General features: G+C 39.1%; 1 protein-coding gene across 4 annotated transcripts in view; it reads left to right on the top strand.

Annotated features, from left to right (window-relative positions):
- The first annotated feature begins 1,660 nt into the window (after nucleotides 1-1,660).
- Nucleotides 1,661-15,443, top strand: part of CDH17 (cadherin 17) — a 76,446-nt gene continuing 62,663 nt past the window's right edge. Inside the window, exons 1-2 of one of the 4 annotated variants that reach the window (XM_040493989.1) lie at nucleotides 1,661-1,691; nucleotides 15,144-15,214. In XM_040493989.1, coding sequence (XP_040349923.1) covers nucleotides 15,167-15,214 — 48 coding nt within the window. In that variant the 5' untranslated portion in view covers nucleotides 1,661-1,691; nucleotides 15,144-15,166. Of the gene's footprint in view, nucleotides 1,692-3,363; nucleotides 4,445-10,962; nucleotides 11,028-15,143; nucleotides 15,215-15,443 lie in introns of those variants that run through there. The other 3 variants (XM_040493988.1, XM_040493991.1, XM_040493990.1) reach the window with 3 other exon arrangements.

The raw sequence follows: 15,443 nt of genomic DNA, 5'->3' as shown, positions 1-15,443 counted from the left end.
AGAAATCCAGAGTGTTTCAAAAATGTTCATCCCTGGGATGTATTCTGGACCTACTGAATTGGGATCTCATGGTGTAAAGCCAAGTTTTAATAAACTCTCTGGGTTTAGAAAGCTCTAGAAGACATTTGCCCAGTGTACAGCTAATGATAGGGATATTACTAACTGTTCCGTTCATAGGATTCTTTAGCAGTTTCATGACACTGGTAACTAGAGCCAGATTAAGAACCTTGTCTACTGGGCAGTTGCCTAGAGTAACCATCTATAGATGGAGTTAAAATATTCCTGTAATAAACAGCTGAAAACTGGGTCCACTTCAGTCAAAGTAGTGAGGGGAAAAAATCCCAAACCTTTGTTAACCTCAAACTGTCTTTTTTGAATATTTTTTGAATATTATTGAATATTTTTAGGATGAGCACAGGTGGCTGTCAGCTAAGATTTTGCAACAGAGTTATGTATGGTTTAGTGTTTCTAACTTGGAACTAGTGATTTATTTGAGCTGAGTCTTAAATCATTTAACGGTTCCTTAAAGTGTTCTGCTTTGGGAAATTACCCCCCTCCCCTGACACTGTAAACAACAGCAACAACACAAAAAACCAAGACTCAAACAAGCCCAGAGACAAGTATAAGAGCTGCATAAAGGAGAGTCGTGTTGCTTAAATTTATCAGAAAATGGACACTGTCCTGGCCAGTGAAATTAACTAGGGAAAACTTTGCTTCAACCTAAAATATTCCCTACCAGAAAATTAGTTTCACCTTGTTTCACTAAATAAACGTGAAACAAAAGGTGTAAAATATTGGTTTGAGGAGGTGCAAAATCATCCATTTGGGTGGGTTCCTATGAGCCTTGGTTGACTCTGAATGTAATCCTGAACATTTGAATTAATAACTGAAATGATTTTGATTCTAAAAAGTATTTACTGAGTGCCTACAGAAGACAAAGTTTGTGCCATCATTAAGTTAACAAGAGCAAGACAGATACTAAATAAGTAATTCAAAAATATTTTTATACGCTTCTGTTTGGTGAGGCTTGTGTGTTGATAAACATGTGATAAATGTTCTCAAAATATCTGCTATGTAACACACAGAAAAAGTAGATGTTAAAATGCAAGTGCATAATAAGTGGAAAAACTTAGAATTCAGAGATTTCATTTACTTTGATATTTCAATAATAAAAATATTAGAAATGTGACATACTTTGAATTTTAAGAATAATTCCAAATTTTCACGGACTTTTTATCTAGCAGGTGTGAGAGATAAGCCCACTGACCCAATCAAAGGAGGGACGCAAGGACTAGGAGCACAGTGAGGCAAGGGTTTAATCAACGGACTTGCAAGAGCGGGTGTCTGATGGACAGGCACATTTGGGGCACTCACAGCAGGCAATTTATCTCCTAGAGTGCAAGTCCCTCCCCTGATTCCTCATTGGCTGAGTACTACAGAGCTTACAGCCTTACCCAGACATCACCTATGCCCATGTAAGGAAAAAAGTAGTCTGATTGGAACAAACGTACATTCTCTGAGGTAAGGCAGAGACTTTTAGTCCCTCCTCCCTTTATTCTACGGCGCATGCTCATTGCAAAGCCCATAAAAAGGTCCATGCTCATTGCAAAGCCTGTGAAAAGAAGCCCATGAAAAGAAGCCCACAAAATGGAGAGGGGAAGAAGAAGAACGAGGAAGTGAAGTGTCTGAAGGTTTGGGACTCCATTGTGTGTGTGTGTTTGGGGGGGGGGGTGTACATATTTCCAGTAGGTTGTAAACCTATGTTAACTGGACAGCACATGAATCATCTCTCTTACTTCTCACAGGAGGCTATCCAATGTTAGTTATTCCTTGTTAACTAACATTGTCTATAAATTAGAACACTATTTGTACATTTTCTAGGGCTAACGTTAAAGGAATGGTTAAAACATTGTTATAGACAAAAGTGCTAAAATGTTTTAAACACCATCAATCTATTAGTTAGAAGTATCTGCCCACTTTTTTCATTTGTTCACGTGTTTCCATCATATAAATCATTTATATCTCCTTCTCTCTGATAAAGGCAATCAGTAATTTACCAATTAAATTTTCTTTATTCCCCTTATTATTGAGTCAGTATTAAACTACTGAACTAACAATGTTTCATGTTTGCACGAAAATGAATTCCCTAACATGCCATGGTATTCATCCCAAAACACAGGGCAGAACATATAGAATGATAAAATTCAGACAACTTTATAAATTATAAGAACCTTGCTAACCTGTTATCCTGGAAAGCACAGGAAAAGCCTTTATAATTCAGACATGCAATCACCTGTTGATTTTTCTTTTCTTTCTTTTTTTTTTTTTTGTTTTGTTTAAAAACTTTTTTTTAAAGTTTATTTATTTTGAGAGAGAGAGAGAGAGAGAGAGAGAGAGAGAGAGAGAGAGAGAATGAATCTCAACCAGGCTCCACACTGTCATAGTGTGGAGCCTGATGTGGGGCTTGAACCCATGAACCATGAGATCATGAACTGAGCCAAAATCAAGAGTTGGACCCTTACCTGACTGAGCCACCCAAGCACCCCTGATTTTTCTGATGGCTGACTTTGGCCTTTTAGAGTTTAGTCAATCTGATTCTCTGACTTGGAAGCTAGAGGCTGGAAGTAGCATAAAATGCACAGGGAAGCCTTGTTTGGGAACTTGGCTATCTTCTATCACGAATGGTGTCACACAGGGAGCTTTCTTCCTATGGATATTCATATTACTCACATGGAACTAGAAGGAAAATAATTTGACAGATTCTATAGTTGTGGTGAATAGGTTGGGCTTTGAATCAGACCAGGTTTGGAGTCCTGATTCTATAATCAAGCTGTGTGATTTGGATAAAAGGTAAAACTTTTGTTTTCTACCTATAAAATGGAATCTACTTTGTAGACATGTCATAAAGATTAAGTGAGAAAACATTTTTTAACTGATAAGCTGATATGCCATGAACATAGTCATATAATATTGCTGAGAAAGATGACTAAAAGTTATACATATATACTTTTAAAAAACACTTTATAGATTTAAAAGTACTTTTTGCATACATTACTTCAAAATTTCTAAAGAAGCAAACTCCTTTTAGAGCCATGCTGGTGGAATCTTGTCATTGATTTCAGGAAGTAAAATATACAAGCGGGAGCTATTTGATTTTGTAGAACAAGGTCATTTTATTTAACTAATGGGAGGGCAGAGGTGTTAAGAATTTTGCTTAGCCTCACTGACCTCATTGCCTTAAACATAGTTATGTTGGCTGTGAGACAAAGGGGAAGGATTTTTCCTAGACCTGCTGATCCACTGAATATGCTAACCATTGGCATGTGACGAGATGGTTTCACTTTCAAGGTCCTCAAGATAAATAAGGCTTACAGCAACCATGGGCTTCCTAAGGGATCTGAGAAGGAGGAAGTCCATCTAGACAGTGGGTTGTACTGGATGCACACCTAGAGACAAATGGAAAGCATAACACAGCTCAGGAGAAGCCCAGAAATGAATATCAGAAAGTCAACAGAAACCGGATAAAGTGTGACACATTTGACACAAAAGTGACATTGATTCTCCTCTTCAGTGTGGATTCCCAGAGTGACTGAAGGATGGGAATCAGAAATCAGCCTAAAAGATGACTTGACTTAAGAAATCTGGGGCTATTGGCTTTTATTGTTTAATTGGAAACCTCATTTTGAGTGGAAGAAGTAACCTGATTTTTAGGTAAATCTATTCAATTGTGGAGAAAAAAAATAAGGACTTGTTTGTGTTTGGAGGGAAGGCTACTACTGGTTGTTTCATGTCGACTTTGAAGAGGACCCTTGAATTTTAGAAGCAGGTACTGCCAGATTGCATCTTTGGTCACACCTTCTGAGTTATTTCTTAATGTCTCCTGAGTGAGGCTGGTTATCCGTGAACTGCGTCATTGCTCAGACGTGGATGGATCCCTGTGGGTCTGTCTGTGTTTGCGATGGAATTGACAAAAATTTGTCGATTGAGCCTTCTGTACAGACACTATGCTAAATGTTGGGTGTACAAAATATGGACAAACAGTCTTGATGTCATGGAGCCCACACTCTAGAAGCAGTTGAATACATAGAGTGTGTCCCCTTTTTGGCTTCTGTTTGTCTTCTAATTTACTTCTCTACATTCAAAAGTTCAGATACTTGTTTGGAGATGTATTGAGTATGAATTAACTTATTTTGGTACAAGCCCACTTCTTTTCTGGAGTGAATACAATGATACCTTTTATGACATCTGATGGCTTCTGCGGTCAATAAAACCTATCTAATAGGATGGTTAATGTTTGACTGAAGTCTGAAGGGAGAGGCTGGGGAAGCAGAACAGTGCGGAGGGAGTGTTCTCCAGGGAGATTCTCAAGCCCCAGCAAGAGCCTCAACAGCTGAATGGAAGAAAATAACTTTTAACGGCCATTTTGTTATTTACTTACAGAAAGGTAAGGGTTGACATGTCTTAACTATGTTGATAATGTACTTCTTCAAGAATGACAAAATAGATGGTGGAGGGAGAGTACTTAAGTTGCTGGACAAATTTATTCCTTGAAGAGTGCTATGTAGCTGGGAAGGGAAGGGAAGCTTATTTCTGGTGTGACAAGTTTTGCTTAGGGAGCATGATTTCTTTCTCAGTTTCTTTTAATTAGCCTCTATTTTATAAATTTAATGAAATATCTTTGGTTGAATCAAGCTTGGCAGTGTAAACAAAGAAAATATGGAGTTTTGGGATGTTTAAATGGGTATTATACCCATTCTTTCTGATTAAAATATAAGAGCGCCTAGACCTAAGATGCTCTGGAGCTCTTGTATTCCAGAAATTAGAACTGGAATCTCATTCTTAAAAAGTGTTCTCTCTCAGATGTGGTCTTCAAAAAATGAGCATTCTATCTACTTCTCAGAGACTGAGATTAAATTTAGGATTCTTGGGACTGTCTGGGACACAGTGGGGGAGGGGAAATGCATAGGAGAAAAGAAACCCTTTTCTTAAAAGTATTGGATATAAGAATTGAAAACAACCAAAAAACAAAACAAAAACAAACAAATGAACAAACAAAGAGTTGGAAACAGACAGACCTGCAAGCAAGTCTTGGGAAAGCAAGACTTATTGTATGTGTTGGTCAGCTTTTGGTGTTTCTTTCCACCTCATTGGTAGATGTACCATCTGCTAACAAGTGATTATTTTGAGATGTCAAGTTGTGTACAGCCTATTGTGTCTTCAAAGGTCCAGTCTCTGCCTCTGTCTTGTTTTTTTCTTTATTATGGGTGACTTTTGCGGGACAGATGCTGTCTTTGATGGGGGATGCTGAACAGGAGATTAGAAGAGCAATACATTCTCTGATATTTTCTTGTTTTTATTTTTCTTCAGAAACTTAGATAGCAAGTGAAAAATCCTTTCAAAGAGAAATAAAGCACATGTTTAGGTGACAAGAAAAATGGATGACATTTAGCTCTCACCAGGAAAAAAAAGAATCACTGAGTAAGGGTTTATCGCAGATTGCAGGGTATATAGTTTATGAGTCTTCAGGGTTGGGCAGATGGGTTAGGCCAGTTTCATCATTTACCAGCCAGCAGGCATTGAGCAGATTGCTTAAGCTCCCTGGACCTTAATTTTCTCATCTATAAAATGGAGATACTTGCCCAACCAAGCAGTTGTGAGAATAAATTAGATAAGCTTGTAAAGAATTTGGTACATTGCTTGCCATGTGGTAGCTGTCCAATGAAAGTTGGCTCTCCTGTCCATTAAAAAGGTCAAGTAGGTGATTCAGGTCAAGCTGAAAAGTTGTTGTTTCATTTCCTAGGGAAAAACAACAGTAATGTTACAGTAATGGCATTTTGGGCAAGAGAGCAACAGATTCTATTCTAAGGACATGAAATCCAAAGATATAACAGAATGATGAAACAATTGGGCTTTGTTTTTTTGTTTGTATGTTTTTATGAGAGGCATTTAAAAGCCCCTCTGATGTCTGATGTTTTGTATATAGTTGACGCTTGAACAACATGGGTTTGAACTCTGTGGGTTCTCTTAGGAACAAATATTTTCAATAAATACAGCACAGTCCTATAAATGTATTTTCTCTTCTTTATAATTTTCTTTATATTTTCTTTCCCCAACTTATTTTGCTATAAGAGTACAGTATCTAATAAAACATAGAAAATATGTATTAATTGACTGGTTTTGTTATCATAAGGCTTCCAGTCAACAGTAGGCTATTAGTAGTTAAGGTTTTGGGGAGTCAGAAGTTGTATGGAGATTTTTGACTGCACGGGGGTTTAGTGCCCCTAACCCCTGAGTTGTTTAAGGGTCAACTGTGTAAGTTTTTCAGTGGGTGTGGCATCCTTTGAAACTTGCCTCAGTGACCCCTGGGAAAAGTCATTGTTGTTCAAGATGAAGGTTACCTTTCCTATGCCTCCTCCCTTCTTTTATGAAAAGCAAAATATGTGCTGGCAGGAACTCAACTTAGAAGTCCCTGGAAAGGAGAATGCACCCCCACTTTTCTTCCATGTTAAGAGAGGTGACTCTGAGAAGGAAAGCTGAGCACGAATCATCCTGCTTCTTTTTCCAAAGGCTCACAAATAAGTGCTTTTATGGGTGTTAGTTTACATGGATAAAAATCTATAGATTTAACTGTTGGCATAAAATTGCATTCATTCAGAAATCCTTGGTCTCCAGCCTAGACTGGGGCTCATTCTGTGGTCTACTCAATGATTCAACACAGAAAAAGTACTTCAGTTTGTTACGGGAGTATCTATCTACCTATTTGTTACTTGTGACAACAAATAACAATGTTTACTGAGGTACAGTAAATATAAATGTAATAAAAACAGATATTTACTTAGTGGTTGAAGTAATAAAAAAAAAAGTTGATTTTCCACTTAAGCTTATATAGCAGCCCAAGCTATGCTCGGTTAGTGTATGTGGCACAAAGAAAACTTAATTTTTCTTAAAAGATTCTCTAAGACTGACATATGGAATTTTCTCGTCCATGATATTCTGAATCAATAATTTCTTACCATATTTTAATTATTTTTAAAAATTAAGACATGTGTTCTTGACAAAGAGATAAAGAGAAGTCAAAATGGTAGATTTGTAGTTTTAAAGAATGTTTAAACTAAGGATGAATACCTTTTCTGTTCATCCTAGGGAGGGTTCTGTGCTTGATCTGTGCAGTCAGATTGGTGCCCCTTCCTCAACCTCTCTGAGCTTAGTTTCCTTCCCTATAGGATGACAACAGGACCTACCTTATAGGATTGTTGTGCTATTTATTTTTTTAATTTATTATTACTATTTTTTAATATTTATTTATTTTTGAGAGACAGAGAACGAGTGGGGGAGGGGCAGAGAGAGAGGGAGACCCAGAATCAGAAGCAGCCTCCAGGCTCTGAGCTGTCAGCACAGAGCCTGACGTGGGGCTTGAACCTGTGAACTGTGAGATCACAACCTGAGCCAAAGTCCAACGCTTAACTGACCGAGCCACCCAGGTGCCCCGGATTGTTGTGCTATTTAAATGAAATAAGTTATCCAAAGCGTTTGACTTAGTAAATGCTCATAAAATGCTGATTAAAAAAAATTTTTTTTTCAACTATAAAAAAACTAACTCACGAGAGATTTCATAGTGGCATGGTATTCTTTATTAAGATAGAATTAAATTCATTTTTCTTTTACTCTCTGACTCATCCCAGCCGCCAATTATGATTTAATTCAGGGATTGGAAAGTGAACCTGCTATAGTTGAGCATGTCTGTACATTTTTGTCATGAGAACCCTTGCCTCAGGGCTACTTTATAAATGAGCTAGTATTACAACAAGTGTTTTAGGGATTCTTGTTTTGTTTTGTTTTGTTTTGTTTTAATCTCTGTGTCCAAACCCATTGGGATGAAATCTAATTTAGATTTACCTCACAAGGAATTTCTAAGGCCAGAATGTGTGATTTTATTATACTGGCAAATACTTGTCTGTGTCCTTTATAATATACAAGTCACTGTTGTATCATGAGAAAGCACTTTGTCAAAAGCAATTCAGCCATCTTTTATGAGAAATAATGATTCCTAGCCTCCTCTTTAGGCCAGGGAAGGCCCTTACGATGTTCTGACAGATACGGAGGAAAGCACATCTTTCCCTTGTGGCCTCCCGAGGTTTCTGAGGCGTCAACCTGCACATCGCAGGGAAGGCAACACTGACGTCTTACGGCCAACCTGCCTGACATGTCAGGCAAGCACCACGACTAGGCATCCATCTATGCCCATTGGGGCCCTCCCTTCCCTTTGACCTCCCCTGACCACCCTCTCATTCAGGGATGGGGCATCCTGTGCGACTCTGAGGAGAGGGCTCCTCACTCCTGCTGCCCTTCCCTTACTCCCTTCCTGGGAGTGTTGGGTGGAATAAAGCTAGGCAGGAATAGGCATAAGCACATGTCTCAAAATGTTTCTTAGAGCTCATTTCTTCTTTAATACGACTGATTCCAGTAGTCATTTGTATTTAAATTGATCACATAAATTAAAAACATTTTAAGTCCTGGGGGAGGCCGTCTATCTTTCGTGAGCCCATTTATCTTGACCACGAACCTATTGATACAAATAATCACTCTCAGTTTTGCAGATGTGTAAATCCAGATTTTCATACACTGAAATGTTGGCATATCTACGTTACAAAGCTTAGCGAGAGAACAAAGTGCTTCTATTTGTGTGCCCGGGGGTGGGCGTCCATCCCTCATTTTCTTCTTTCCTTCCTCCTAAATCAGTCTGAAGGATGAGGCAGCGGCCCTGCTTTTATGCCTGCCTGTTTACTTCTAGCTTATTAATGGCCGCTTTAATTGGGTCCCTAATTTGTCAAGAGTGCAAATTGATCAGATCTTCCTGTGATTTTTCTAGACCTTTAGAGATGTAATTGGTGCCAGAGATTTGTGAGCAAGACCGACAAGATGGGCATGATTGATCTGAACATTGCTTGATGAACAATGGTGTGAGCAGGCTTTTAATCTGATCTTTATTCATATCTGGCCTTGCTTTATAATTTATGGAGCTCTTAGCAATATACAGTGCAGAGATGAAAGAAATGGTACACAGGATATATGGTGCTGTTGGGCCCTGGCAGTATTATGAAGTCCAGTCACATCCTTTCCTGCCCACATCACCTATGAAAACAAATTTTCTAGTCCTTCCCTCCTGCACCTCCTTTGTTCTTTAGAAATGCATAGTTCAACCTTTGAGCAGGGTAAATTATTTGAATTCAAAGCCCTTAATGCTTCATTTTTTTTTTTTTTTCTGTGAAGGATGAGCGATGACTAACTCTATTTAAGGTTTGCCTTTCTCGCTTTTTGCAAGGGGGAGAAAATCAATGCTTGTGTGTTGAGTTACTTGAAGGTTTGGAGACTTGGGATCTAGAAATTCCACGTCCTTACTCAAATAAAGGGGGAAATGACAAGAGTGTCTAAAAATGCCTCTTGGAGGAATTGGCGCCCAGCAGGAGAATCAATCAAGCTTCGAACGGAGCCCTGAGAGGCCTGCCAGGGGCACTGCATGTATAATAACTGAAGACAGCCCTTTCTGAGGCCACCTCTGTCCTGGAATGGCAGTGCCTTTCTTAGTCAAAAGCAGAGTTCCTTGGTATATTCGTTTGGTAGGGCTGCCAAAGCAAAGCACCACGGATGGGGTGGCTTAAACAACAGACATTTATTATCTCACAGTTCTGGAGTCTGGACATCCAAAATCAAGGTGTCAGCAGGGGTTGGTTCCTTCAGAGGGTCATGAGGGTCTGTTTTTGGCCCCTCCTTTCTGCTTCTGGATGCTCATCTTCTTCTTATGTCTCTTCACATTGTCTTCCCTCTCTGTGTGTCTGTGTGTCCAAATTTCCCCTTTTTATGAGGACACCAGTCAGATTGGATGAAGGCCTACCCTAATGACCTCATTTTAAGCGCATTACCTCTGTAAAAACCCTATCTCCAAATAACATCACATTCTGAGGTCCTTGGGAGATAGGACTCCAGCATACGAATTGGGTGTGGGCGCTATCCAACACATAACACCTGGCTTGGTTAAAAAATGGGAGACTGCTGGGGCACCGGGGCGGCTCGGTCAGTTAAGTGCCGACTTTGACTCAGGTCATGACATCGCAGTTTGTGGGTTCAAGCCCGGCGTCAGGGTCTGTGCTGACAGCTCGGAGCCTGCAGCCTGCTTCAGATTGTCTCCCTCTCTCTGTCCCTTCCTCGCTCTTGCTCTGTCTCTCAAAAATAAATGTTAAAAAAAAATTTAAAAAAGGAGACTGCTAAGGTGAAGGTCAGCGGGGCAATGTGGAGAGATGGTACGATACGGGAATAAGTGTTCTGTAGGAACTAGATCTCCTAGGCTAATGTTCCTCGGAGCAGGGGGCATCATATCGGTTTCTGACGAGGAAGAGCAGCAGAGTTTAAAAAAAAAAAGGAAAAAGAAAAAGGTTTTTGAATTTGTGGGAAGATGTGTAATGGATTAAGTGATACTAGATGTCTCATTATGTTTATGAAAAGAACATGGGTGTAGAATTAGCCAGGCAGTGTGATCTCGGGCACGTCTCTTAACCTCTTTAACCCTCACCTTTAGAATTTTGATCTTTAAGAGGCAGATTTTAACAATACCCGCTTCAGAGGGTTCTTATGAGAAATCAATAAGGTAACGCATATAGAAGTCTTAGCCTGTGCATGGCAAATGGTTTTCAGTAAGTGTTAGCTGCCTTCGTGCTATTCTTCCGGCTGGACACAGATTCAGGATGCAGAGGGATTTGTGTTTTGTGGGCTGTGGTGAATCAAGGCATTAGCTGTAAACAGCAAGGCCAGCGGCCCTGATTCTGTATTTGCCGATGGTCCATGGTTAAAGCAAGTGGTGGTGGCTTTTCAAAATCCCCCTTTCCCACAAAACCTTTGACCTGTGTTGCTAAGGATGTGCTTGGCCTCACAGATAGTTGCCATAGAAACTGTCTGAATTTAGTCTTTGTGCCTGAGGGGAACCCCAACAAATAGCAAAAATTCTAAGCAGATCTTTGGATCAACCATTTCAGGTAGGGCAGCTAAAATGTCACTGAATTATCTAGAAATACACTCCAATCCTTTTCTAAGGAGCGTTTGTGAGGAAATCTATCAAATGTGTGTGGCGTGGTGGTTTTAGGCAGTTGCGGTTATAAACTATGGTTTCCCTCCAGCAATATTATGATCCAGGATGTGATATTCATTAGTGGAATTACGTCCATGCACAGAGGAAATATAGGCAAGATTTGTTTGAGGGGCTAAAGTCCTCCTCTGGCATAATCCCAGCATTAGTGCCTTTTGCCTTGATGCATTCAGATAAAGGCTTTGTCTCACGACTTCGCTTGGTTGTGAAGGCTGCTTCTTGAGTATTATGGGGGCCTCCAAACGCCAGGGATGATGAAAGGAGACGTTCTACAGGACAGTGCTGAAAGCTCTGACTAAGGGAACGAGGTGGCAGAATGAATTTTTATGTGACGAACACTGTTCAAACTATTAACTCATTGAACCCCATAAATCTCAAAGGTAAGTACTATGATCATCCCTGCTTTACAGAGGAATACAGACAGGTTGCTGGAGGAGCCAGGATCCAAACCAACCAGTCTAACTCCGGGGTCCGTGTTCCCAACAACCGCACTGTGGGGTATATTTGTCTGCAAATAAATCATGGAACCCTAGGCATGGCAGCAGAGAGCAATTACTTCTCTTGCTCACTGGAAACCTTTCTGTGCTATGACTGACAAAATAAGGGATAAGTGCATTGCTACTTTTACGTTTTAGATTCCTTAAAGCATCCCAGATGGTGGCCTGTCTGAGCAACTGACTAAAATAAGGCATTTATTTTATTTTCATTTGCTTTTCTATCATTCAATTTATATGTCTTTGGGATATTAAAAGCACTAAAGAAGTCAGCTCAAGGAAGAGGTGATGTGTATTGGCCAGTCCTTAACCTATTTACTGAGCAGAAATCTGTTAGTGTATTTAAAAGAGAAGCAAGCCTTTTCACCAACGATAAAAATGTATTACTTTGCATCAAAACAAATCTTTAAATTCCAAATTAACTTCCTTTAACAATTTGTGTTTATTCTGAAAGCTCTTATAGATTGGACAAAATTCATAGGATATCAGTGTTAGACAATTAAAATGTTTTAGAATTTAACAAACATCTGTTGAGGGCTTAATATATGCAAGGCATAGTATGACAAGCTGTGAGAGGTAAAAAAAAAAAAAAAATTTTTTTTAATTAGGCCTCATGGCGCCTGGGTGACTCAGTTGGTTGAGCGTCAGACTTTGGCTCAGGTCATGATCTCGCAGCTTGTGGGTTCGAGCCCCGCCTCGGGCTATATGCCAACAGCTCAGAGCCTGGAGCCTGCTTTGGATCTGTGTCTCCCTCTCTCTCTGCCCCTCCCCCGCTTGCGCACACTTTCTCTCTCTCTCTCTCTCTCTCTCTCTCTCTCTCTCTCTCTCAAAATAAACATAATAAAAAAATTTTTTTAAATAAAAAAATAAAATTAGGCCTCTGTCTTGAAGGATTGTGCTTCCTAGTAGAGGAAATAACACGGATATATAAATAAATGATAAAAAAATAAAATGCAGGAGGGGTTTCAAGAGGAAGATACATCTGGCTGGAAGTCACTGACGATTTCATGAAGGAAGTAGGATTTTGGTTCTAGCTCCGTGAGCTACCCCTTATTTGCGTATCCCAGTTCTTAGCATGGTATCTGGCATATGAGAGCTTTTTATAATAATTCAATGCTTTTGAAATAAATGAACAAGTTGGAACTAGAGGTAAGGTATGACAAGTAGTATGAGTAGAGGTCAGGAAGGACAATCTTAATCCAGCTTCCTGATGCAAATATTATCTGTCCCTTTATTGCAGCTGGCCTTTTGCTGGGTGGGGAGGACAGCAAGCCCCGAAGCATGGAGACAGGAAATCTCGGGTGCAGAGTCCATCCTGGTAGACAGCTTTACTGAGGGTGGGAAGGGAGTTGGAGATAAGGCTGGAAGAGCAAGTTGGGACCAGTATTTGAAAGCTCTTGAATGCTGTGGAGCTTGAGGAGAATGATCCCCAAGTGTGCCACTATCATGTATATTTTCACTTCTCTTACAAGTATTTTTTATAATAATTATTATTTTTTGTTACTTTTTTTTGAGAGAGAGAGCGAGAGAGAGAGAGAGAGAGTGCACACACAAGTGGGAAAGGAGCAGAGAGAAAGGAAAAGAGAGAGAATCTCAAGCAGGCTCCACACTGTCAGTCTGGAGTGCACCGTGGGGCTTGAACCGACAAACCATGAGATCATGACCTGAGCTGAAACCAAGAGTTGGACATTCAACTGAATGAGCCACCCAGGCACCCCTTCTCTTAAAAACATTGGTGACAGCTGATCATGTGAATTTTTCCAATGTGAAAAAACCAAACAAACCTAGTTAGATTTAATAATTGATTCATATATATATATATATATATATATTTAGTATTGCAATATGCTTCAGCCTGGCATTGTTATTTATTTCCATGTGTTTCCAAACCACATAGGCTAAAGCAGTAGAAAAATGTCTTGTTTGTGTTTAAGATAATGAGCCAATTCTAAAATGATGTTTGAACACAACGACCAAATTAATTCTGTTGCAAAAGCTCATTTCTAAACATTCATAGAATTTATGAATCTGATTTTCCTGAAGGGTTTTGATTCTAGCTCTTCCTTAACATAGCTGTAGAACCTTGGGAATAGTTGCTTCATTGATTTAGCATGTAGAAACAATATATACATTTTATGTATCTCCATACCTCTGTTCCTATATCTATATCTCTGCAGCTCCCACATTATACACAGTACAGTAGAAAGAGTTGAAAGAGGTTTAGGTCTTTGGGATCTGACAGATCTGGCTGGAAGCAATGCAGTGTCCCTTTCTAGCTATGTGTTAGGCAAATCACTTAACTTTGAACTTCCATTTCCTCATATATAAAATAAGTATAACATTTCCTAACTCATTATGTCTGTGAGAAACTCACAGGCTTTCTGACTCAGAATCCACTGTCTACATCACTGTTACACTGTTTGTAAAGGCTCCTCCCAAATCTACCTCCTAGATGTTGCTTAACAAATGCTTATTTCCATCTTTATCTCTTAAGGCATTTGCGAGGCTAAAATTGTATAGTACATTTACCTTTTTAAAGTTCAAATATGGGAGCTCCAGTGGCACAATCGGTTAGCGTGTGGTACTTATAAAGTTCAAATATAAGCTATCCAAATGTAAGAAATTTAAAATGTCAGGGACTACATTTTTAGAGTGGTTAGAATTTCAATAACCATATTTTCATGGTGACTATATTAGTGATATAAGTTCATTGGAATTTTGGTGAAATGGGTACATGTTCCATTTTACCAATTTTTTTGGTTTTGTTTTAGCAGTCCAGTATTATGATAGGCAACAACCCTGCTTTATAGCCCATGTGGAAAATTTATATCAGATCTTAAAAATCAGTTCGTCATGATGTGTCTCAGAGTGAAAGTTGTAATGTTGAAAAAATGTGAAGCCACAAGAAAGAAAGGAATAATGCTGAACAGAAGAGAGTAAGGGCAGAGTTTGGATTCTTATTTGGTTGCTTTTGGAGTAATAAGAAATATACTTTTCCCTTAGGCATATTGCCTAGTTAGCAACAGTGTTTAGAAGACCGAAGTGTGGCTGGTGAAGTCTTTGAATGAAGGATGATGAACGTTCTTGGGTTCTTTCTGCTGGAGGAAGCTCATGTCTTTGCAACTTTGAATCAGAATCACTAAAATTTTAGTATCTGTTATCCTGGCATTTGCCAAAGCATATCTTTCCCATGCATACAATAAAAGTGAAAACTGTACTTATTTTCTACCATTTATGACCCTGAAATGGAGAAGATTATAATAAAGTGAAACAGGTAAAGAAATGGAATTACTATGAGCTTCTTTTGGGATTTTGACTTGTGTGTTGCTATGGATGAGGCATCATAAAGCTTCTGGAAGGCTGGGTGGTTCCAAAACGAGAAGAAGCTGGCCTTTAGAAATCCCATTCTACTAGGTTTATAACTGGATATTGTTCCATGATCATTTCTGGTTGGAAATATGTGATTTTAACCGACTGGTAACTAATCACTTTTATCTCTGGTTTATTCACAGAAGTTTCAATACAGAAAACCACAATGATGCGAGCCCAACTCCATTGCTTGTGTCTCCTTATACTTTATTTGGTAAGAGAAGAGGATGTTCTTTATTTATTTGCCAGAATATTTTCTGCCATTTTCTACCTCATACCAAGGAAATGATGATTATCATCACCTAAAAAAAAAAAAATCTATCAAAATTAAATTGTATACAAAGGACACGTAGTTTGCCCCACTGTGATATTTTTGATGAAATGACTACAAGTCAAATGTCTACTCTTCAACCAGGGAGGTACTTTCTCCTCAACTCTTAAAA

This window comes from Herpailurus yagouaroundi, unplaced genomic scaffold (genome assembly GCF_014898765.1).
Source record: "Herpailurus yagouaroundi ecotype Mexico unplaced genomic scaffold, PumYag 186, whole genome shotgun sequence".
Taxonomy (NCBI): Eukaryota; Metazoa; Chordata; class Mammalia; order Carnivora; family Felidae; genus Herpailurus; species Herpailurus yagouaroundi.
Note: the sequence above shows the minus strand (reverse complement) of the source record. Positions and strands in the feature narration are given on the sequence as shown.